The sequence below is a fragment of the Equus asinus genome, chromosome 22 (assembly GCF_041296235.1).
Source record: "Equus asinus isolate D_3611 breed Donkey chromosome 22, EquAss-T2T_v2, whole genome shotgun sequence".
Taxonomy (NCBI): Eukaryota; Metazoa; Chordata; class Mammalia; order Perissodactyla; family Equidae; genus Equus; species Equus asinus.
Window position 1 is genome coordinate 54,172,142 of NC_091811.1, and position 23,761 is coordinate 54,195,902.

At 52.0% G+C, this 23,761-nt stretch overlaps 1 protein-coding gene across 1 annotated transcript; it reads right to left on the reverse strand.

Moving 5' to 3' along the window:
- Positions 1-8,729: 8,729 nt before the first annotated feature.
- KRT79 (keratin 79) lies at positions 8,730-20,852 on the reverse strand. The gene is made up of 9 exons (XM_014847471.3): positions 20,230-20,852; positions 17,982-18,202; positions 16,888-16,948; positions 16,683-16,778; positions 11,614-11,778; positions 11,296-11,421; positions 10,409-10,629; positions 9,706-9,740; positions 8,730-9,450 (listed from the first exon to the last, which is right to left on the reverse strand). Exons 1-9 carry the CDS (start codon positions 20,704-20,706, stop codon positions 9,245-9,247), a joined length of 1,608 nt encoding a protein of 535 aa, XP_014702957.1. The 5' UTR covers positions 20,707-20,852; the 3' UTR covers positions 8,730-9,244.
- Between the last annotated feature and the right edge of the window lie 2,909 nt (positions 20,853-23,761).

A 23,761-nucleotide genomic window follows, 5' to 3' on the forward strand; every position in this document is an offset into this window, starting at 1 on the left:
CGAGCGAAAGCTGATCACGGCCAAAACGAAGGGCTCCCTCCACGCAAAGAGAGAGAGCAGGGCCCGGGGGATGAGAAGAGGGACCCAGGGCCTGCAGGGAAGGCTGGGCTGGCTGGGAGCCCTCGCCTCTGCCAGCTCCTCCTCTCCCCACCTCCACCCTCATCCCCTCTCCCTGCCTCCTCTTCCTCTCCTCTAACCTACAACCCTCTCCCCATCCCGCCCATCCTGGCTCTGCTGATCTCTCCCTGCCCCTGCCCAGGTGGCCTCTAAGAAGATGGAGAGGGGGCGGAGGAGCCGTGGCAGCGAGGACCGGAGGCTCCGGGCTCCATCAAACGTCCATGGGAGGAAGCCCAAGGGGTGGTCCCTCCACCGGTAGTGAGGGAGCATTCTAGAGCCGGGACCGTCTCCTCCATCCCCTTCACTCATCCCTTCAGTGGGTCTTTATTGAGTGCCCACTGTGTGCAGGCACTGTGCTGGATGCTTTCTATATGTGCTATCAATTCCTCTCCCTAAATGCTCTCTGAGTCGGCATCACAGCCATGCTTACAAACGATGACTTGATAGCTCTGGGAGGGCAAGTAGCCCCAGGATCACACAGGAGCACGTGGTGGAGCCGGGACTCGAACCCACATCAGTCTGGTCCCAAAGGCTGTGCGCTCTCTGGCCTCTCCAGAGAAGTAACAAGTCGGTTTGCCTAAGTCGTGCAGCAGCCGATCCCGTACTGGGCACCTGAGCAAACCTGAGTGAACGGGCTGGGCAGGTCAAGCGGGCTCTGAGGCCACCAGCATCCCCCCCTACCGACTTCCACCCTGACCCCAGGCTTGGCCGGCTGGGGAGGAAGGCTACTCCAGGTCTCTGGGCTGCAGGGGCAGGAGCAGAGGAGGCCTGGGCCCGCCCTGGGGAGCTGAGGTCTGGGCGTCTGGTTTCCTCCTGCGAGAGGAGGTGGGAGGGTCGCCAGGATGCAGCCTGAGCGACCCCCGGAGCTCCACCCCTGCTACGTCACCGGCACCTCTCAGTCACCCTCTGTTCTCCAGCTGCCCTGGGGTGGGCCGAGGACTCCGTGGGCTGGGAGGAGGGGTCGCGTCTGCAGAGCCCCCAGGTGCCTCACGACGTGTCATGGTGTCTTATGGTCTGTGGCTGTGACACTTGAGCACTAGGAGAAAATGATGTGGCGTGTTGTACCTGGAGTTGTGTCCACTTGTGTCCAGTGTCCAAAACAAAAGGCAAGCAGGAGTGGAAGGGATTTGGGGAGGAATAGTGTTTAATATACAATCAGTCTTCTTTTGTGCCTGTGGGGCGCCCAAACCATGGAGCCACGGATGAGCTACTTGTTGCGAAGTTAACTCTCAATTGAGGCGTACACCATCCCCAAGACAGCAAGTAAGAAGACGGAAAGGCTGTAGGCCTTTGCAGGTAGAAAGGACTCTCGTTTAGAGCCGCCGTTGTGTGCTGGACACCGGGTGCTTGTCTTATGACGGGCCCATTCTTCACAACAACCCTGCAAAAGAGGCGCTGCTGTGCTCAGTTTAGAGCTGCAGACAGTGAGGCTCAGAGAGGTTATGTAACTTACCTGAGACCACACAGCTAGGAAGTGGTGGAGGTGGGAGGCCAGTCCTCTCTGTCTGACTTCAAAGACCGTGACCTTAAATTCTACACCACAGCGCTTTATATCAGTGATTGTGCCCTGCATAATACCCGCAGAAAAAGAAATACACGGCAGCTTATACGAACCCGTGGCTTACGGTCCAGCAGAGCAGCAGCGGGGGCTCAGCCAGCATGCTGCGTTTTCTGCAGAGGCATCTCAGCTCCTCTGTCCTTGCTCTTGTCACATGATTGGTTGTTTGGTTTATTCGGCCCTGCCCTTAAAAGTACCCAGTAAGGGATGACACTGTCCTAAGGGGCCAATTCTGCATCCTCCAATTAATTAAGTCCAAATTAACTTAATTGCAAACCCTATAATAAACTCAAACCAAACAGGAAGAGAGTTCTAGACTAGAGCTGTATCCTGTGGCCTTATGAAGTCAGAATTGCTAGAAGCTTAGCAAATCCTCCAGCTGTAGCATGAGGAACTGACGGGAGACATAAGGAACAGCTTCTCATGCAAGAGAGCGTTCACCCTCAAGTGGGGGGCAAAGAGGAGAGTCTCTCCCCCTGAAGATGGGAAGATGCCTCCTGCCTACCTGGGCTGGAGGTGAGGGATCAGACAAGGGCACTCGACCTGGAGGCAAGAGCTCAAAGCCGGTCCCCACCCCACCGCCCTAGCTCCCGCTACTGTCCTCTGTGACCCTCGCTCCTCTGGCTGCTGTCCCAACCTTGTCAGAGAAAGCTGAGCGGCTGACAGGGCATGGAGCAGGGCCAGGAGGGCGTGCTGCCTCCGGGCTGTCCTGGAGGGGAAGGAGGTGAGCCCTCGCGTTCAGCCCGGGATTATGGGGATCCTGAACCCAGCTCTCTCTCAGCCCCAAACCCGGTGTGTGCTGTGGGAAAGCACCCCACCCGTTTCAGTTGGTCACCTGGCTTCGGCCGCCCCACAGGGCCTGAGTCACTCTTTGGGGAGCCAGAGCCAAGGTGGGGATCAGAGATTCTGCAGAAAAGGGCCAGTCAGCATTATCGGAAGGGGCCAGTAGGGCAGTGAGAGGGTGGGGACTCCTAGTTACAGGGCAGGGGAGGGGTCTGTGCACAGGGTCCTCGGTTTCCCAGGGGTGGAGAGCAGCCCCTCCTGGTCCCCCACCCCGGGCCTGTGCATGCAGGGGGGCTACCCAACATGCTTTGGCAACAAAGCTGTTCTTGTCATCAAAATCATATGCGCAGCCCCATTTGTAAAAGAGATAAAAGCAGAGATGCTCTGATTGGTGCAGAAGAGGGCACCCCAGTCTTCTCACCTGCTGGCCTCCCCTGACCCCTGAGAGCAGCGCCCGGGGTCCTCAGGCTTCAGGAACTCGGTATGGAAACCCCTGCGTCGGGGTCGTCCCCAGCCTTCAACCCGTGTTTCTAAGTAACGCATTGCTGTTGGTGGATCTTCCCGGCCGGTGACACAATCTCTGAGTTCTGTTTCATGATAGTTAAAACTGTCTCTATTTAGTTTTTAAGCCCTAAATATAATTTCGATAAAATCGTTTGTTTGGTTGTTTTCCTCTGCCTTTAGCAAGTTCTTCCCCTCTCAGCCCCAGCTTTCGCACCTATAAAATGAAGTTTGGACTAGATTACATCAAAAGTCCCTCCGGCTCCAGTGCCCCACTGCTTCCCAGTTTCTCTTTCTATAAAAGCAGCATAACCCAGTTGTTAGGCACTTGGGCTCCGAAACCGGGCTGCTTGGATTCCACGCCCAGCTGTGCTACTTACTAGCTGTGTGATCTTAGACAACTTACTTAACCTCTCTGTGCCTCAAGTGACTCATCTGCAAGATGGGGCTGGTACTCATACTTCTCTCCTAGGCTCTTGTGGAGAGTGAACAGTTAGAGGGTCGACAGCTGTTCCCGCACACAGTAAGCACTCAATAAATATTAGCTATTCTTCAAGGTGGGGGGGGTCTACACTCCATCCCCATGAGAAGGCTCACTCTGAAAGTGTGACTGCCTCTGGGGACCACCCAAGTTCATGAGGTGGAGCTGAGAGCCAGGCGCCAGGCCCCAGTGTTCCTAAGCTGTGGTTTAGGGTTTGGCTCAAATCCCTCGGCTGGCATTCCCATAACCCCGGTGGAAGCTTCTGTGGGGTGTGGCTGGGCTCTTTTGAAGTGACTGAGTGACCAGCTCAGAGTAGAGGGGACGTCAAGAAGGGTTCATTCCAACAGGAGCTCTAAGGATCCCAAGGAGGGGAGGGGGCCGTGACAGCCTCGGCTCAGTCATGTGGATCTGGCAGCAGAGTTTTGGGGTGTGGGGGCCCGGGGCTGGGGTTCAGCCAGTTGGGAATTACCTGGGTGTAGATTGAGGAGCGGGGTCCAGGCTCAGAGTAGGGAGCCGCGGAGATGGAGGCGGAGGGGGTGACTCCTAGAGACACACTGGAGGAGGGATCAGTAAGATTTGGGGAGTGATGGAAGCTGGGACGGAGGTGGCTTCTGTGGACAGAGGACTTGGGCCTGACGTCAGCAGCCCCGGACACCACTGACCCACTCGACAGCCCCAGGTGTGAACATTCACTTCTGTGAGCCTTAATTGCCTCGCCTGTAAAAGGAGTATGGCGTGCCCCCACTGAATTCTGGGGCTGCTGTGAAGGTCACAGGCAAAGTAATGTATGTGTCAACCACAAAGTCCAATTAAAATGTGGATTTTTTCCAGCTTTATTGAGATAGAAGTGACATATGAGAGTGTATAAGTTTAAGGTGTACAGCATGGTGATGACATATGGAGATACTGAGAAATGATCACCAAAATCGGTTTAACTAATGTCCATCACCTCATTTAGTTACCAAAAAAATTTGTTTTCCTTGTGATGAGAACTTTTAGGACTTACTCTCTTAGCAATTTTCAAATATGCCATACAGCATTATTAACTCTAGTCATCGTGTTGTGCGTTACACTCCCAGAATATATTTACCTTATAACCGGAAGTTTGTGCCTTTTGACATCCTTCACCAAATTCCCCCCCCAACCCCCTGCCTCTGGTAACCACAAATCTGATCTCTTTTTCTATGAATATTTTTAGATTCCACATACGAGTGAAATCATACGCTATCTATCTTTCTCTGTCTGATATATTTCACTTAGCATAATGCCCTCAAGGTCCATCCGTGTTGTTGCAAGCAGCAAGATTTCCTTCTTTTTGTGGCTGAATAATATTCCTTTGTATATATACTGCATCTTCTGTACCCACTCATCCATCGATGGGCGCTCAGGCTGTCTCCATGTCTTGGCCGTCGTGATAACGCTGCCATGAACACGGGGCTGCAGATGTCTCCTCGACACAGCGATTTTGTTTCCTTCAAATATATTCCCAGAAGTGGAATTGCTGGATCATATAGTATTTCTATTTTTAATTTTTTGAGGATCTTCCATAGTGGCTGCACCAATTTGCCTCTTACCAACAGTGCACAAGGGTTCCCTTTTCTCCACATCCTCACCGATGTTTGTTATCTCTTGTCTTCTTGACAATAGCCATCCTCACAGGTGTGAGATGATAGTTCACTGTGGTTTTGATTTGCATTTTCCTGATGGTTAGTGATGTGGAGCACCTTTTCATGTACGCGTTGGACATTTGAATATCTTCTTTGGGAAAATGTTTATTCAGGTCGTTTGTCCAATTTTTAAATGGATTATTTGGTTTTTTGCTTTTGAATTGTATGAGTTATTTATACATTTTGGATATTAACCCCTTATCACATATATGGTTTGAAAATATTTTCTCCCATTCCATGTGTTGCCTTTTCATTTTGCTGATGGTTTCTTTTGCTGTGCAGAAGCTTTTTGCTTTGATGTAGTCCCACTTGTTTTTTATTTTGTTGCTTACACTTTAGGTGTCATATCCAAGAAATCACTGCCAAGACCAATGTCAAGAAGCTTTTTCCCTATGTTTTCTTCTAGGAGTTTTACGGTTTCAGGTATTACATTGAGGTCTTTAATCTATTAAAGAATTAATGTTTGTGAGTGGTGCAAGATAATTTCATTCTTTTACATGTGGATATATAATTTTCTTAGCACCATTTATTGAAGAGGCTTTTCTCCATTGAGTGTTTTTGGCTCCTTTGTCAAATATTGGTTGATTGTGTACGCATGGGTTTATTTCTGCTTTATCAGTCTGTGTGTTTATTTTTATGCCGGTGCCATACTGTTTTGATTAGTATAGCTTTATAAGACAGTTTGAAATCAGGAAGTGTGGTGCCTCCAGCTTTCTTCTTCTTTCTCAGGATTGCTTTGGCTATTTGAGGTCTTTTATGGTTCCACAGGGAATGTTAGGATTGCTTTTCTACTTTTGTAAAAAATGCTCTTGGAATCTTGATAAAGATTGCATTAGGGGGCTGACCCAGTGGCACAGCAGTTAAGTGTGCATGTTCTACTTCTCAGTGGACCGGGGTTCACTGGTTCGGATCCCGGGTGCGGACATGGCACCACTTGGCAAGCCATGCTGTGGTAGGCGTCCCACACATAAAGTAGAGGAAGATGGGCACGGATGTCAGCTCAGGGCCAGTCTTCCTCAGCAAAAAGAGGAAGATTGGCAGTAGTTAGCTCAGGGCTAATCTTCCTCAAAAAAAAAAAGATTGCATTAAATCTATAGATGGCTGTGGGTAGAGCGTGTAATACTAATTCATTTAATTAATTAATATTACTAATTAATTTTAATTAATCAATACTACAGCTTTTAATTTAATTAATATTACTTTGGTTAATATTTATTCCTCTTCAAATCCATGAGCATGAGCTATCTTTCCATTCATTCGTGTCTTCTTCAATTTCTTTCATCACTGTCTTGTAGTTTTCAGTGTCGAGATCTTTAACCTCCTCAGTTAAATTTATTCCCAAGTATTTTATTCTTTTTGATGCTATTGTAAATGGGCTCATTTTCTTTATTTCTCTTTCCAGTAATTTGTTGTTAGTGTGTAGAAATGCTGCTGATTTTTGTATGTTGATTTTCTATCCTGCCACTTGACTGAATTCATTGATTAGATCTAATACTTATTTGGTGGAGTCTTTAGGATTTTATATGTGTAAAATTACGTCTTCTGCAAATAGAGAAAATTTTACTTCTTCCTTTCCAATTCTGATGGCTATTATTTCTTTTTCTTGCCTGATTGCTCTGGCTGAGACTTCTGGTACTATACTGAATAGGAGTGGTGAGAGTGGGCATCTTTGTCTTATTCTTGATCTTAGAACAAAAGCTTTCAGCCTTTCACCATTGAAATATGATGTTAGCTGCGGGCTTTCATACATGGCCTACTTTTTTGAGAGTTTTTTTCGTAAATAGGTGTTGAATTTTGTCAAATGCTTTTTCTGCATCTATTAAGATGATCATACAATTTTTATCTTTCACTCTATTAATATAATAGATCATATTTACTGATTTACATAGGTTGAACCATCCTTGCATCCCAGGGATGAATCCCACTTGATCATAGTGTATAATCCTTTCAATGTGCTGCTGAATTCAGTTTGCTGGTATTTTGCTGATAATTTTTGCACCAATGTTCATCAGGGACATTGGCCTATAGTTTTCTTTTCTTGTAGTGTCCTTATCTGGCTTTGGTATCAGGTATGCTGGCCTTCTAAAATAAGTTTAGAATTGTTCCCTTCTCTTCAATTTCTTGGAAAAGTTTGAGAGAGAGAGGTGTTAATTCTTCTTTAAATGTTTGGGAGAATTCACCTCTGAAGACTTCTGGTCCTGGGCTTTTCTTCATTGAGAGATTTGTTTTTTCTTTTTGATGAGGAAGATTGGCCCTGAGCTAACATCTGTGCTAGTCATCCTCTATTTTGTATGTGAGATGCTGTCACAGCATGGCTTGAGGAGGGGTGTGTAGGTCAGCACCCGGGATCCGAACCCACAAACCCCAGACCATCAAAGCAGAGTGCATGAACTTAACCACTATGCCACCGAGCCAGCCTGGAAGATTTTTTTTATGACTGATTCAATCTCCTTACTAGTAATTGATCCGTTCAGATTTTCTGTTTCTTCCTGATTCAGTCTTGGTAGGTTGTATGTTTCTAGGCTCTTATTCGTTTCTTGTATGTTGTCCGTTTTGTTGGCATATAGTTGTTCACAGTAGCCCTGTTGTGATATCTTGTATTTCTGTGGTATCAGTTGTAATATCTCCTCTTTTATTTATAATCTTGTTAACTTGAGTCCCCTACCTTTTTTCCTTGGTTAGTCTAGCTAAAAGTTTGTCAATTTTGTTTATCTTTTCAAAGAACCAACTCTTCATTTTGTTAATCTTTTCTATTGTCTTCTTGTTCTCTATTTCATTTATTGCTGCTCTAATCTTTATTATTTCCTTCCTTCTGCTAAATTTGGGCCTAGTTTATTCTTCCTTTTCTAGTTCCTTGAGGCATAAAGTTAGCTCATTTATTTGAGACCTTATTTTCTTGATGTATACATTTATAGCTATAAACTTCTCTCTTAGAACTGCTTTGTCAGCAGCCCATAAGTTGTGGTGTGTTATTTTTCCATTTTCATTTGTCTCAAGATGCTTTTTTATTTCCCTTTGAATATCCTTGTTGATCCATTGGTTGTCCATCAGAATGCTGTTTAATTTCCATGTCTTCATGAATTTTCCAGTTTCCCTCCTGTTGTTAATTTCTAGTTTCATATTATTGCAGTCAGAGGAGACTCTTGGTATGATTCTAGTCTTCTTGAATTTGCTAAGACTGGTCTTGTGGCCTAACATATGATCTATCCTAGAAAATGTTCCGTATGCACTTGAGAAAAATGAGTATTCTGCTGTTGTTGGAAAAATGTGAATTTTTATTGGTGACTGGATATGAGGGCTGAGAGAAAAATCATCTGACTCCCAGGTGATGAGTTGGGAAACCAGAAGCCAGGGGAAAGGGAAGCAAAGGGAACTGATTCTTGTCAAGGCCGTCATAAGTCAGATGCTTTACACATGTTCTCCTCACATCCCTGCTTTTACAAAAGAGGGAACCGGGGCTCAGAGAGATTAAGTCACCTGCCCAATGGTGCTGAGCTGACGTGCTTGCAGCACGGTGATGGGGGCACAGTGAGCATGTGATTGTTGCTGCCTCAGCCATCAGGGGGTTAATCGATGGACAATTCCAGCTCCCCAAGCAGGACAGACCAGAGCCACAGACAGCTAGCGGCAGTTGCCATTTATTGAGACAGACACATCACAAGCAGAGACGGGGGAGGGGGTGTGGGTAGATTCAGGGAGGGGTGGGTCTGGTGGGAGACTGGGGAGGTTGAAGGGCCTTTGGAGACCGTGCATGACTTCCGCCCTCCTCCCTCAGCCTGCCCTGAGCTCAGAGCAGAGGAAGTGAGGGAGGCCTCGATGGCCTGAGAAATCCAGCCTCCTCTCAGGGGTAAAAGGTCACTCTCAACTCACCCAAATGCATCACTCAAGCTGGTAACCTTAACCTCCCCTCCCATCCCATTGCAGAACCAAGGAGAAAACCTGGGTAGATCTGAGCCCTTCCCAAAACGCAGATCACATGTCACAAGAGAGTGTGCCATGCAAACATACCGCATCTGTGGTCCTGGGGCTGTTCCCGCTCCTAAGGAGGCAGGTGGCAGGTGGGGGATGGCAGGGAAAGAAGGGTGGATGAGGAGGGTGGGGAGAGGATTTCAGGAGCCCATCTGGCAAGGCTCGCAGCTAATACCTCCGGCTGGACGTCTTGACCGTGGTGGTCTTCCGCAGGATGGAGGTGCCCCCAGAGACAGGCACTCCCTTGACGGTGCTGTAGCCCACTTTGGTGCTGAAGCCTCCCTTGCTGGCCCCCCCACTCCCACCCAGGGAGATGCCACCGCCAAAGCCGGCCACGCCGCCTCCACACACTGTGTTGGAACTGCCAGTCATGGCTGCAAGGCAAAGGGCAAGGTCAGGCAGGACAGCCACGCTGGGAGAGGCCAGGAACTCCAGAAATCAGTGAGGGAAGGAAACGAGCCATGAGAAACGGAGAGAGGAGCCAGGGCAGGAAGCTCATTCTCTGGGACCCCCCTGAACCTGCCTCCAGGGGCTCAAGTGGAGGGAATGTGTGCTTTAGGCCAAGGACAGATGGAGTGGACTGCACAGAGGACAGGGCAGGGCCCAGTGCGGGGCCGCAAAGTACTCACAGATGCTGACTGCACTGGGACACTCTCCAGACATCCTGGGGAAACAAAAAGGCCAGAAGCGTCAGCAGTCCCAGGAACCCAAGAGAAAACCCTCTCCCTGCCTCTCTGCCTTTGTGATGGATCGACTCAGTGGGCCAACTCTCGAGGACCAGGGCCCAGGTGACAAGACCAGGAGACGTGAGAAGTACATGTATGTGGCCATACTGGGCCTGGTGGCCCTTCCAGCAGGTCCTAAAGCCAGTGCCGCAGAGAAAGCAGAGCTGCGGCAGGCTGAGCCGCGCACCTCCCCCTGCCCTCTCCTCCCTTCCCACGAGGGCCATGGACAGCACCCCTGCTCCAATGGGAAGGGAAACAGAGCCCATGCCAAAGCAGAGCTGCCTAGCTCCTGGCTAAGGTGACTCTCTCTACACCTTCTAGAAACAGAGATGACAAATTTCTTCCAAAGCTTCCTCTGGTGGTGGATTGTGGTGTTGGAAGAGGAACCCTCGCTCCTACTGGGCTGCCAACCACAGTAACGATTACCAGTGATCGTGTCAACCAAGGAGATACGCAGCAGAGACAGTGAACACAAGTGGGAGAGTCTCTCTCGGGTGATGAGTTAGGAGCCCAGCTCCCCGGCTCCTCTCTCACCCCCGTGGCCTCAGCACCAGAGCCGACCACATGGGCTCTCCCACAGGGCAGGCCTGGAGAGCTCTCTGAATACCTGCTCTCCTCGCTCTCCAGCAGCTTGCGGTAGGTGGCGATCTCCACGTCCAGGGCCAGCTTGACGTTCATGAGGGCCTGGTAGTCGCGCAGCAGCCGGGCCAGGTCCTCCTTGGACTGGTGCAGGGCCACGTCCAGGTCCCCAAGCTTCTTCTGAGCATCCTTTAATGCCAGATCCCCACGCTGCTCCGCTTCCACGATGGCAGTCTGCAGCTGCTGGCACTGCCCAGAGGACAAGAGGGGTTGGGAACACTCTCCAGGGTCATCGGCTCCATCTCTCTGTCCTCAAGTCAAGTACCACCAACCCCAGCCCCACCCCGTGACCCCAACCAACTAGGAAGGAAAGAAAGCAGAAATATTCATCTGAGAGAGGAGATGCTGTCATACAAGCTAAATCATGTAGCATCACTGGGAAAGTTCTTACTGAGTCTAATCTTAGTCCTTCCTGCTACAGCTCAGCCCAGGGCCTCAAAAGAGATAAAATACATAATACAGCCTCACCATTAACCAAATGCTTCCATCTGATCTGGAGAAGAGCCTTCGCTTTTTAGCCCTGCCCTAGATGGAGTCAGCAGCCGTGATCTGGACCGTTGAACTCTCAGCCTTTTTCTCTGACCTCCCGGAGATGGGACCAATCTCCTCAGAGGAGGTCGCCCCACCTGCTCTACCACTAATGTGCTGTGTGACCTTGGACAAGTCCCTTCCCTTCTCTGGGCCTCATTTTCCTCTCCTGTAAAAGGAGCATGTTGATCTCGATGGTCCAGCATCTGAGTGTGTCCCAACCATGAGGAGAAGAGTAGGTCTCAGCAGTTGCTGTGACGTGGAGAAGGCCCCCCACCTCTGCCAACACCCAGGCCTGGCCCTCAGGCCCCCCAGCCAGAGGCTTACCTGCTTCTTGGCTGCATCCACCTCACTCTGCAGCCTCTGGACAGTGCGGGTGAGCTCAGAAATTTCATTTTTGGTGTCCCGTAGGTTGTCCCCATGCTTCCCAGCGGTCACCTGCAGCTCCTCGTACTGGAGGCCAAAGAAGTGGCAGTGAGCTGTCAGATGGTTCCAGGCCCAGGTGGGTGACAACTGGTCCTGGGTCCACTCTCATAGCTGAAGGACCCTGTGTAGACTAGGTGTGTCCAGCCACAGGCCTCTCACAATGGTGGAAGGTCTGTGTCCAGTGCCAGCCCACGTACCTGAGTCGGCCACTCTTCTCACCTTGGTCTGGTACCAGGCCTCAGCCTCAGCCCTGCTCCTCTGGGCGATCAGCTCGTACTGGGCCTTGACCTCGGAGATGATGCTGTCCAGGTCCAGGCTGCGGTTGTTGTCCATGGAGAGGATGACGTTGGTGTCAGACACGTGGGTCTGCACTTGGCTCAGCTCCTGCAGAAACAGAAGTAGCTGCCACCGGCGCCCCTGCCCCAGGCCCCTCGGAGGCAGCCGAGGCATGAAGGACAGGGTCCCCAGGCGGCAGGAGGAGGCCTGTGCTCTTCTCCAGGCTCCACCCCAGAAGCAAGCTGACCACAGGGAAGGCTCGGTGAGCGAGGGTTGTTGTCGTTACTCCATCTTTGAGTGATCAAGTCACTCACTTTCAGTGCTCCTCAGAGGCTCCCAAAGGGGAGAGAGTCACCCCCTAAAAGTCAACACCTGCCAGCGTATTCTGGTCTTGCCTCCAGCTTTTCTCACACGTTGGCCCTCACTGTGGCCAATGGGATTATCGTAGAAAGAGATGGGAGTAATGACGACAACCCTCATTCACTGAGCCTTTGCTGTGGGCAGGCGCTGTGTCAGCCGCTTGACAGGAACTAGCTCATCACATGCCCTTTTCCAATAGCACAAAGAGTAACTGGCCCCAAAATCACAAACTAAGAAGTCTCAGACCTGGGGAGTCTGACACCAGAACCTGAGACAACACAGGCTAACTTAGAGATGGACAGAAATAAATAGAGAGGAGCCCCTAAGCCAAGCTGATGTCTGTGCTGACATAGATCTAGGTTATTCAATTAGATTGTCTGTTAGAAAGTGGAATGGGCTGCGGGATAGGGACAGAAATCCCACCACTGAAACACTGAGGTTTAGTGAAAGGACACGCCTTTTAGAGACAGACAAAGCTAAGTTCAAGACCCAGCCTGACACTCACTAGCTGTGGGACAGGTGGTCCCTAAGCCTCACGCTGTGTCAGTCCCCTCCTCTGTAAAATGGCCGTGATGATACCCTCCTGATGCGGTGGATGGGAGCACCCAGAGCCATACGTGGCCCATGGCAGGTGATCAGTAAGATGCGTTATTTGCCCAGAGTTTTCTGAAGGTGAGTCAAGATGCCTGGGAGGCGTGTTTGCTACAGATGACATCATTTTGTCACACCGTGCATTATCTCCTTCCCCACCAGGACAACACTGCCAGCACCTTCTTACAGCATCACCCACTCAGCCTCGCTGGCTCGGGGTCCCTCCACAGTCCCGTGCCAGAGCGCGGTTCTGAGGAAAATCAACTTGGAATTTTTTTTTCTTTAAGTTTGGCATCTGAGCTAACATCTGTTGCCAATCTTTTTTTTTTTTTTCCCCTTCTTCTTCTCCCCAAAGCCCCCCTAGTACGTAGTTGTGTATTCTAGTTGTGAGTGCCTCTGGTTGTGCTATGTGGGCCGCTGCCTCAGCCTGGCTTGATAAGTGGTGCCAGGTCCGTGCCCGGGATCTGAACTGGCAAAACCCTGGGCCGCTGAAGCGGAGCACACAAACTTAACCACTCAGCCACGGGGCCGGCCCCCTCAAGTTGGAATTTTTAAAACTATCTACCAGATACCACTAAGAATGGATAAGGGTGATCTTGCTAGAACAAGAAAATTAAAAGGTCAGGATTTCCAAAGAAATGGAGCAAATGCAAGTGGAGAGGGAAGTGCTCTGTGAATTAAAAGGCAAGTGTCTCCTTAGACTCCAGGATCCTGAGGGGACGAGAGAGAGGAGAGCCTGTGGGCATGGGGGCACCAGAGACACTAGTGATGTCACTGGAGCAGGGGCTGGATCCCACAGGGACCCCCCCCCCCCCCGCCGCCCTCCAGGCCAGAGGGAGGCCACGAGGCTGCCTTCCTGCCCTGTAAGATGCCAGGGATTGGCGGTCGGCCCTCCAGATTTCCTTGAGATCTGGCTCAACCAAAACCAGACTGTGAGGTCCATTATTGGGTGCTGTATTGGCCATCACAGCCGACATGCAAACAGGAACGGCTGCTCCAGCTTCCTTCTCACCCCCAACAAGGCTCGGAGATAGGCTAGGAGGAACTGTGACAGGAGGTGATCCTGGCTGGGTCCCAACTTGCATTTCCTGTCCCCCTCCTCATCTAATTCTCCCACACACGGATGCCCAGCCCACCGGCCACTCCCCAAACTCCCAAACTCGCCGTGCTCTGACTCCTCCATCACTGCGTGGGCCCTTCCTGCTCCTGCTCTAGAAGTCCCACCCTTCCTTGGAAATCCAATGCAAATGCCATCTCCTCTGAAGCTCCCTGAGCCCTCCCAGGAAGCCTGCTCCATGCTCCTTGTCCCTGTCCCAACGTGGCTCTCACCACGTGGTGCCCCAGCACGAGACTGCAGGTGCCCAAAGGCAGGGACTTGTCCTTCTGTTGCCGTGCGGAAGGTCCTTGGTAGTATGTGTGAAAAGAAGAAGGAGGAGCAAAGGAAAGGAATGCTGGGTATGACAGACATGTGCCTGAGACGGTAGGAAAGCCAATTCCCACCCACTCTGAGACAAGTGGGGAGGCACCCTTGACCCGGCCTAAAAGAGAAAAGAACCTCAGAGAGAAGAATGAGGATCCCCCAAACAGTGAATGACCATCAAGGATCCCAGTAAAGAAGAAACTGGGGGACATCTAGGAAATCAGCGTGATGGCAAAGAACACACGCCAGCAGGCTCCATCCTGACGGGGCAGGCAGAGACGTTAGAGGGAGAGCAACACAGCCGCGGCTGAGCCAGGGAAACGCTGAGGCCAGTGGACAGGGGCTGTCAGATAAGCTGCAGGCGAGGAGAAGAAGGCAGCAGTCGGCTAACCCTAGAGAAGACCCAGGCAACGCCAACAACCTGACTGCTATGTCATTTGCCTCTTTTCCACCAAGGAGAACAGTCATCAAAACCAAGACAGACACAGAGAGTATGAGAGGCGTTGACCTTGCTGGGGACCTTACAGGTCCAACCCAGAGGAACATATCCTTGGAGGCCATGGGAAGTGCCAAGGAGATAAACACCCCTGGTGATTCTTGAGAAACGGAAGGAGAAGAGGTTCCAGAACCCCAGACATAGCAAATGTCCTCATTTTTTTCTTTTTTTGTGTGAGGAAGATTGACCCTGAGCTAATATCTGTGCCAATATTCCTCTATTTTGTATGTGGGACGCTGCCACAGCATGGTTTGATGAGCAGTGCATAGGCCCGCACCTGGGATCCAAACCTGCAAACCTCAGACCACCAAAGCAGAGGGTGTGAACTTAACCACTATGCCACTGAGCCAGCCCGCAAATGTCCTCATTTTTAAAGAGATGAGATTTAGACTTCTCCAAGTTAAACGTAATGTCAATCTCCTGTGAATCTCCAGAACAAATTATAAAATGTGTGTGAGAGGCATGAAGTCAGCAAGATTTCCCTGAGGAAAAGTCAAACCGAATGGATTTCATTTCCTTCCGTGGCTGTATTACCTGACTGCTAAAGGACTGCCATGGATGTTTTTGAGCAAGACTTTCACAGCATTCTTGAAAATGAGACAGAAAAATGAGGACCAGACGATGGTATGGTTAGTTGGATTATAAAGTGGCTGAGCCACTTGAACCACAAATTACTGATGAGTGGAGTGAGGTCAGCCTGGTGAGACGGCACATTGAAGACGTAGTTCTTGGATGAGGACTCTGCCCTTGTCCCACCGGCCTTAACACGCTTATCAAGGAGTTACACTGAAATGTTATCAAATAACTAAACTGAAAGTTTATCAGGTCTGCAGATGACCCAAAGCTGAGGCATCAATGATCTTTCCAATTATCCAGTTGAGCATCTCCAATACATGGACAGGAGAATCAAGTTTCAAAGGGCCCACGATGACCTAAAATGATGGGATGAAACCACAAAACATTTCATAGGAAAAAAGGGAATCATTAACTCCTGCATGTGGTTTCAAAAATTCAAGTGCCCAAATACAGGAGGTTGCAGGAGAGTGGATGCGTGTCTCACTTAAAAGCATACATGTGAAAAAATCCCGGGGGTTTTAAGGTGCAAACATTGTGAAGTGGCTTCTAAAAATAACCCATAAACGAGTGCAACATTAGGCTGCAAGAATGGAAGTCTGGGTCAGTAACCCCCCTCCCCACCTGTCGGTTTCCTGAGTTCTGGACCAAGAACCTTGTTTCCTGAACTTCCTCACATGCCGTAGATTTCAGCCCCAATCATCCTGACCCCTAAAGGGTTGTCATGTGAAAGACATATGTCACATGCAAGATAGTTGGATGCATGCAGCCCAGAGGGCAGAAGAGCAGACCAGGGCCAGTCGAGAGCAGAAGTCATGGGAAGAAGATGCAAGGCAGCCTTCTAATAAAGTTGTTCAAAGATAGAAATGCCTGCCCTAATAAGCAGTGAGCTCCCTGCCTCTAGAAGTATTCAAGCAGAGGCTACGTGAACCCCCATCAGAGATATTCGAGGAAGGGCTCTTTTACCAGGGGAAGGCTGGCCTTGAGGTCCCCACCGAGTCTAAGAGCCTGTGATTCTATGATCCGCTCATGTTAAGTTCAACCCTCTCACCCTCGTTTTCAAAGCCCCCTTATTTCCTGGGACCCCCTCCTCGATCCTGTGACCTACCCACTAGCCACCCCCCGACCTCCAGCTCCAACCTGCAACCTCAGTCCCCCCCTCTGCCCATCTCTGCTCCTCCATCCCTTGCTCCAGTACACACTGGGCAAGAAGGGAAATGGTACAACACAGAAGCAAGAGCAGACTTGGAAGTCCAAGAACCAGGTTTTAGCGCCAGCACTGCCTCTGACTAGCTGTGTGACCACGGGCAAGTTACACTGAGCCACAGTGCCCCTGACAATAAAATGGAGACAATAGTAATACTCTATATTATAGAGTTGTTGAGAGAGTTACGTAAAAAGCTTAGCCCAGGGCCTGGGCCATCGTTAAGCACTTAATACATAGAAGCTGGTATTAATTAAAGGTCCAGGTTCTAGCTTCTATCAACTAAACTGCACTGGTGAATTCAGGGCAGACCTCCAGGGGAATCCCCAATGCTGTCTGCGATTATCCCTGTCCATTGGCCATCTCACCAGGTCATAGAGATGATTCAGGAAGTCGAGCTCCTCACTCAGGGTGCCCACTTTGCCGTGCAGATCCATTCGGCCCATGTACGAGGCATCCACATCCTGCAGGGGAGGAAGAGAGCAGGGCAGTGGCTCAGCACCCCTCTCTGAGTCAGCGCAGCACCCTGGCAGCCAAAAGACAACTGACCCCATTCTCTGCCACCCTGCTCACCTTCTTGAGCACCACGAACTCGTTCTCCGCGGCGGTGCGCTTGTTGATTTCATCCTCGTACCTGTCACACAGGGAAAACTCAGGCCAGGGCTCAGCCAAGTTCTGCCTTATACGGCATTGGACTCTCTCGGCTTTAAGGAAGCCCTGATGGGTCCCATATTGGCCGAGAACGCCTTTGGGGAGCAGTTCTGTAACGCAGCCAACTAGTGAAGAAACTTGCGGTACAGTCTCTAAATATTCCTTCCCACCCCCTTTGGAGGAAATAGGCCCAGAATTTATGCAATAATACAGCAATCGAGAGCAGCCGTCTCTTTGGACCAGAGCCCATAGGAGGCTTTACAGGAGCAGGTGAAGATGTGTCAACAGCGGTTAACCTCTGCACTCATTTTCAACAAGATGTTGCCTGGAACACCGAACCCTCTCCAACTGCTTTTGCTGACAATTTAAGGTTTAGAAATTGCCAGGGTCAAGTTATTGGAAAAGTTGAGGAAATTATACCTTAAAGTGATAAATATACATATCAACCAATTGTAACATGTGAACCCTTTGGATCTTGATTCAAACAAACAGTATTTTTTAAATTTATGGGACGATAGGCAACTCAAAACCGACCGGATATTTGACGATACTGTGGAATTACTGTTTTAAAAGTTTTGGGTATGATTATGGCATTGTGTTTATGTTTTACCAAGTCAAGTCTTGTAAATGAACTACGTGAATATATCCAGTAGAATATTTGCGAGTGAAATGACATGATGGCTGGAATTTGCCTCAAGACGATGAGCGAGGAGGGGAAGTGATGAAACCAGACTGGCTATGAGCTGACAGTAAAGCTGGGTAACGAGAGCATCAAGGTTCTCACGCTATTCTCCCCACCTTATGATAAAGAGCTTTTAAACTACGAGCAACACTGCACAAACAGTGAGACAATTCTCCAGGAGGCAGTGTGTCTAGACCCTGAGCACCCAGGAAACAGCTCTGTCTGTGCGCTCCCCCAGGGGGGTCCCAGGACAAGGGGGTAGCCCTCTCCTGGGAGGTTTCCCACACCGCCCCGTGCCCTCCAGACGTGGCCCCAGCATGTCAGCCCTCCTCACTTGTTCTTGAAGTCCTCGACCTGATCCTGCACGTTCCTCAGCTCCGAGTCCAGCCTCCCCCGCTCGCTCTGCAGGGTGTCCAGCTGCCTCCGCAGGCTGCCCAGGTAGTTCTCAAAGAGGGGTTCCAGGTTGTTCCTGGTGACACCGGAGCTCTGGCCCTGCTCCTGCAGCAGTGCCCACTTGGTCTCCAGCACCTTATTCTGCTGCTCCAGGAACCGCACCTGAGCCAGAGCAAGAAGAGTGGGTTGGAGCCATTCCCCGGACCCAGGAGAGACCAAGGACAGGGCCCATCGTCACCATCTGTCCCCAGCCTGGACGTCACAGTGGCACTGCAGGCTTATCCCTGGCAGAGGGGAGGAGTTCCTGAGGGGACAATCCTCGCTGGAAACAATCCAATCTGGTGACAAGGACTCTAAAGAGTCTCCCTTTCTCACTCGTCCTGGGAAATTGGAGTGGATCTAGGTTTCTGAACCCTAATCCTACAACAAAGCCAACGGTTAACAATGCAGGTGCACAGGGCCGGCCCGGTGGCCGAGTGGTTAAGTTCATGCACTCTGCTTCAGCGGCCCAGGTTTTCGCCGGTTGGGATCCTGGGCACGGACAAGGCACCGCTCGTCAGGCCATGCTGGGGTGGCATCCCGCATAGCACAACCAGAAGGACCTACAACTAGAATGTACAACTATGTACTGGGGTGCTTTGGGGAGAAGAAAAAATAATAGAAGAAAGAGAGAAAGAGAAAGAAAGCAGATGTGTCAAAATGTTAAAAACTGGTGAATCTGGGTGAAAGAGTATATACGAATATGTTGTACTATTCTTGCAACTTTTCTGTAAATTTGACTTTTTTTTTTAAATTTTAATATGGGTGCCCAGGCCTATGTCTATAGACTCAGAAGGGGTCCAGGGTGTGGGTTTAACAGGCCCCCCAGGGGGCTCTCTGCCCAGCCAGGGTTCTGAGACGCCAGACACAGACACCTTCTCAGGCCCCAGCAGCCAGGCTGCGATTCTGAGAGCCTGAGCGGGGTTTTTGCTTGTTTGACCTCTGGAACAGTCCCACAGAAGAACCAAAAGTCACTAGGGGGGAAGGTGAGAGAGTAGGTGGAATGGCTTGCTTCACCCTCTGCCGGTTTCTCCAGGTCCCACCCCCACAGCAGCCCAGGCCCACAGTGCCATGGCCCAGGGCACCACACAGCAGGTGCACCTGCCACGAGCAATGAGGATATTTCTTAGTGCCAAGGACCAGGGGGCCCACAAACCCGGGGCCCCAAGCCCACCTCTGCCTCCAAGGACCTGTAGGATCCTGGGCAAATCTCTTGACATGTCTAAACCTCGATTTTTTTCTTCTTAAAAATGGGCACAATGTCATCTATTCTAATTCCTTCTGGGACACTGTGGATATCACATGAGACAGAGGATGTGAATGTCCTTTGGGAAGCTACAGATGGCTGAACCAACGTCTGGTCATCCACTGGGATTTTTCCCGTCATGGCCACACTGCCTGGGGTCTCCGGCCAGAGGGGGACACTGCAGCAAAACGGACCTGGGAATGCCAGAGAACAGCACGGGAGCCCCCGGCCAGCCTGGAGGCAGGGAAGGAGTCAGAACGCCCCACTCGGGGAGAGAGCAAATCCAAGCCCCAGGTTGTGGGAACCTGGTGACCACTCTCCTCCTTGTCCACCCCAAACTGAGCCTGTTGGCTGAAACAGCGAGGAAGAACTGGAGAAGCAAAAAGGGGACTTCCCCTAGGACCCCTCCTCATTGTGTCCCCATCACATCTTTGTCCTTAGGCCTCCCCCAAGACTGAGAACAGCGGAGAGATGGGGTCCTTGAGTAACTCGTTTGACATTTGAGCCAGTTTCCCCAGCTGTAAAATGACGAGAGGCAATAGGGCCACCTGGCAAGGAGGAGCGCTGAGGACCGTCCACTATTTAATTGTGCAATAAGGCTGCTGTTTAATCTGATGATGGGGCAAAGGCTGCAACAGCCGTCGGCAGGGCTTGGCCAATAGGCCTCGTGAGTAGACTCAAGATTCACCCAAGCAATTACAGGAAAGATCCAGAAGACTGTCTCCAGCCATCCACATCTGGGTGTCCCAGGCTCAGGCCAGGAGAGCTCCAAAAGCCATTCCATCAACCCCCTCTCTGGCCCCCGGTGCACACAGGCTATGACAGCCTCCGCCCAGCCCACCCTCCCTCAGGCTCCTGCTTCTAGTCCAACGGCCCCTCCCTACCTCCTTCCACCTCGGCCCACCTTGTCAATGAAGGAGGCAAACTTGTTGTTGAGGGTCTTGATCTGCTCCCGCTCCTGGGTTCGCACCCGCTGGATCTCAGGGTCTATCTCCACGTTGAGGGGGGTCAGCAGGCTCTGGTTGACAGTGACCTCCTGAATGCCACCAGGAGGACAGGCGGGCCCGAACATCTGCCTACCAGCCCCCAGGCCTGAATAGGCCCTGCTGCCAAAGCCAAAGCCTCCCAGGGCCCGCCCTGACGAGGCCCCTCCAGCCACGCTGACCGAGATGCTCTTGCTGCCCCCCAAGTTATGGAGGCTCCGGCTGCCAAAGCCGGCCATGCTGGGGCCACAGCGAGCGCCTCCACCACTGCCACTGCTCCGGGACACTGTCACCGAGCTGAAGCTGGTGTGGGCCCGGGACCCGCCGCCTCCACTGGCAGAGTTGGAGCTAAAGCCCCCTTTGGTGGAGTACATCTGCTGAGACACAGAGGACTTCATGGCTGTCAGAGGGGCCACAGTGCAGGCTGAGAGAGCTGGAGGGAGCACAGTGAGCTGCTGGCCCAGCGATGGGCTTTTTATCTTTTCCCAACTGTGCTGGCTCCTGGGCTCCACAAACACTCCTGCCCCATCGCCCCAGGAGGAGAGGGAGGGGCCCAGGGAAGTCCCCTCTCCCCCAGTGGGAGGGAGGGGCTGCTCCCAGTTATCACCTGTGCTCCAGAGCTGGGGCTGAGCCGGGACTGTCTGGGGCAGGATGCCACCTTCTTGCCCGGGGCTCTCCTGACTTGGAACAAGATGACACAGTCTCCCACGGCCTCCCCCACCACCCAGGGGGTGGCTTGCTCTCCTCTCACCCAGCCCTGGTGGCCGCCATCAATGGGGCTCTGTTCTGTGGAGTTTGTCCCAGGCCCCTGTCGTAAGCCAAGGCCCCAGGGCCCAGGCTGTGAAGGTGGTGACGGAGGGAGCATTGGGCAATGGCCTGTGGAGAGAGTGCCCAGGCCTGCTCCAGTCCCACTCTCCCAGTCCACGGCCTCATCCCCTCCTAACAGGTCCAGGGTGGGGGACACAGGTGACAGAGTGGGGGCAGAGCCGGCTGCTGTTCTGTCACACACTGGCAGATTGTCTGCTGGGTGGAGACCCTGTGCATGGCACAGTGGTTACAAGGACAGAAAGAGGGTCCCTGCCCAACCATGGGGCCTGAGCACTGGACGAGGACAGAGAGAGGCCTGGGAGGGGAGGGGAGCCATCACACTCTTCTGGGGGCTAAAGAGCAATGGGGGGGGCTTCAACCATCATCTTACGCCCCCAAACCTCCGCCCCACAGCAGAGCCTCCCCAGAAGGGCCCAGCTGGAGGTGGTGCAGGACATTCTGTCCTGGCTGGACACAGGTGCGGATCCAAGACGTGTGTGTATGTTAAGAGCCCAAGAGGCCAATGGATCCCCAACATTCCCATCCTCTGAGTCCAAGAGGAGCCCAATGCTTGATTCAGAAGGGGCCGAGGGTCCTCATATCACTTCATATGGTCCCCTCGTGCCCACTCATCTCAGGCTACAGCCCAAGGGAAGACTTGGAGCCGTCAAGCGAGGAGCAAGGGAGGGTCGAGGAGGTGACCTTAATTGTCTCTCTTCACCCACTTCAGCTTCCCGCAAGAAAAGAGCCCCGAGAGGAGACTTGCCTGAGGGACAGACCGGGGACAGCACTTGCTGAGCTCCTCACACAGCTGCCATTGGCTTCTGTCCCCAGGGCCCCACAAGGAGAGAATATGGGACCTCTTCCACAGCCCAAGGAAGGCAGGCCCAGAGGAGGCTGCGAGATTCTCTCCCAAGGCCACGGGGAGGCTGTAAGTGGCTCCTGGCTGCATGAAGAAGTTGAACCTGGCTCCCATGGGGAGTGGGGGTGAGGGACACTCAGAGAACTAGTGCCTTAGTACCCAAGAGGGGCTTGTCCTCCCTGCCTGGAGCTGGGTACCAGGCATTTGGGGGAGCCAGCTGGGAGATGAATCCCCACTGAGCTGTGTGTCCTCGAGCAACTCTCAACCTCTCTGGGCCTCCTTATCTCCGCCTATAAGCAGGGCCCTCCAGGGAAGTCCTTTTCGGAGACCGAAGCGCTGGCCACAATCTCAGGACTGTGAGACACCTGTCACTTCCCAGTGACCTTTGTCTCTTATCCCTAAGGCTGTGATCACTATCTCAGCCTCCCTTCTCTCTCCCCACAGGGGCGTGGGAGATGGAGACAGTTGGTCGAGAGTGGGCCCGAGTGATGTCAGCCCTCTGAGTCAGGTGCGTGGCCCGGCTGGGTGGTGGGATTAGAGTCAGCTGCTAACACGTTCCGCCTGTCCTTGGAGACTGACATCCACGCGTACTTACATGGCGCCCCGTGCCAGGCTTGCGCTGGGAGCGGGTGACAGACCTGCAGGCAGCCCAGGCCTGCCCTCACTTTACCGCTTGGAGACAGCCTGCCCCCTCCCCAGGCAGGACAGCGCCCCAGTCCCAGCCCAGACGGAGCGGGGGAGCCGCTGGGCCTCCTCTGGCCCTGACTCTCCACTCTGCTTTCACACAGGACACCCAAGCTCAGAACTTCTTCCTGCAGCCCAGCGAGGAGGAGCAGTTTCCTCTCCCCTCCCCTGCTCAGTCTGAGGGCCTCCGTGGTCCCTCCCTGCGCAGGACACAGAGCAGAGGGGATGGAATGTCTCAGAGGCCAGACAGCTGATGGCATCGACTGAGCCCTCACCATGGGCGTGGCTGCTGCTGAGCAGTAGGAAAGACACAGGGGCGAAGAAAACAGGAGGCTGTGTCCAGGGGTGGGGCTTTCTAAGCGAACAGTCGTGGTTATCACAGTCCGCATCTACGGAGCACTTGCTGTACGGCAGACACGTCCCATGCAATAAGGTCTTTATTCTCCACTCTGGGTGTGCTGTGTTTACCTCCTTCCCACCCCAGATCCATGCACCAACCTCCTCGACCCCAGGAGGCTGCTCTCTTGCTCTCTGGCTGCCTAGGGGAGACACCCGCAGGAAGCAGGGAGGGGTGAGGGGAATTTCTTCCCGCTCTGTCCCTGCTTCAGCAGTGGCTGCATTCCTCTGTGATTACACCTTCTCCCAGGTGACTCCCCACTGCCATGGTTCCCACAACTCTATCATCTTGTAGTCTGTGTCGTCCTCCTGTCTCTGCAGCTCTACACAGGATGACCACCCCATCTCGATTTTTCCAGGACTGTTCCAGTTTAGCACTGAAAGTGCCACATCCCAGAAAACCCCTCGGCCTTGGACAAACCAGAGCTGGGCCCCCTGGCTCTGGGGGTGGGAATGGCTTCCCAGGGCTGCCAGTCTCTCGCCTCTCCATCCTGCGTCTGTTTCCTCAGCCACACCCACCCCTGTAAGTAATCCCATCATTAAAGTCCATTTAGTTGAACTATCTTGGGTGAATTTGTTTCCTTCTGGGATCCTGAGTGGTACCATCCCCCCACAGCCCTGTGAGGTAGGCATTGTTATTAAGGTCTTTCCACAGATGAGGAAACTGAAGCACAGAGAGGTCAAGTAACTTGGTCAAAGTCATG

Bases quoted from the DNA above. Each gene is read 5' to 3' on its own strand.
- KRT79 (XM_014847471.3), bottom strand. From the start codon at position 20,706: ATGAAGTCCTCTGTGTCTCAGCAGATGTACTCCACCAAAGGGGGCTTT. The intron at 18,203-20,229 runs GTGGGCCGAGGT...GCTCTGGCTCAG, and splicing joins TTGCCTCCTTCATTGACAAG to GTGCGGTTCCTGGAGCAGCA. The intron at 11,422-11,613 runs GTGAGAAGAGTG...TTTGGCCTCCAG, and splicing joins AGGCCTGGTACCAGACCAAG to TACGAGGAGCTGCAGGTGAC.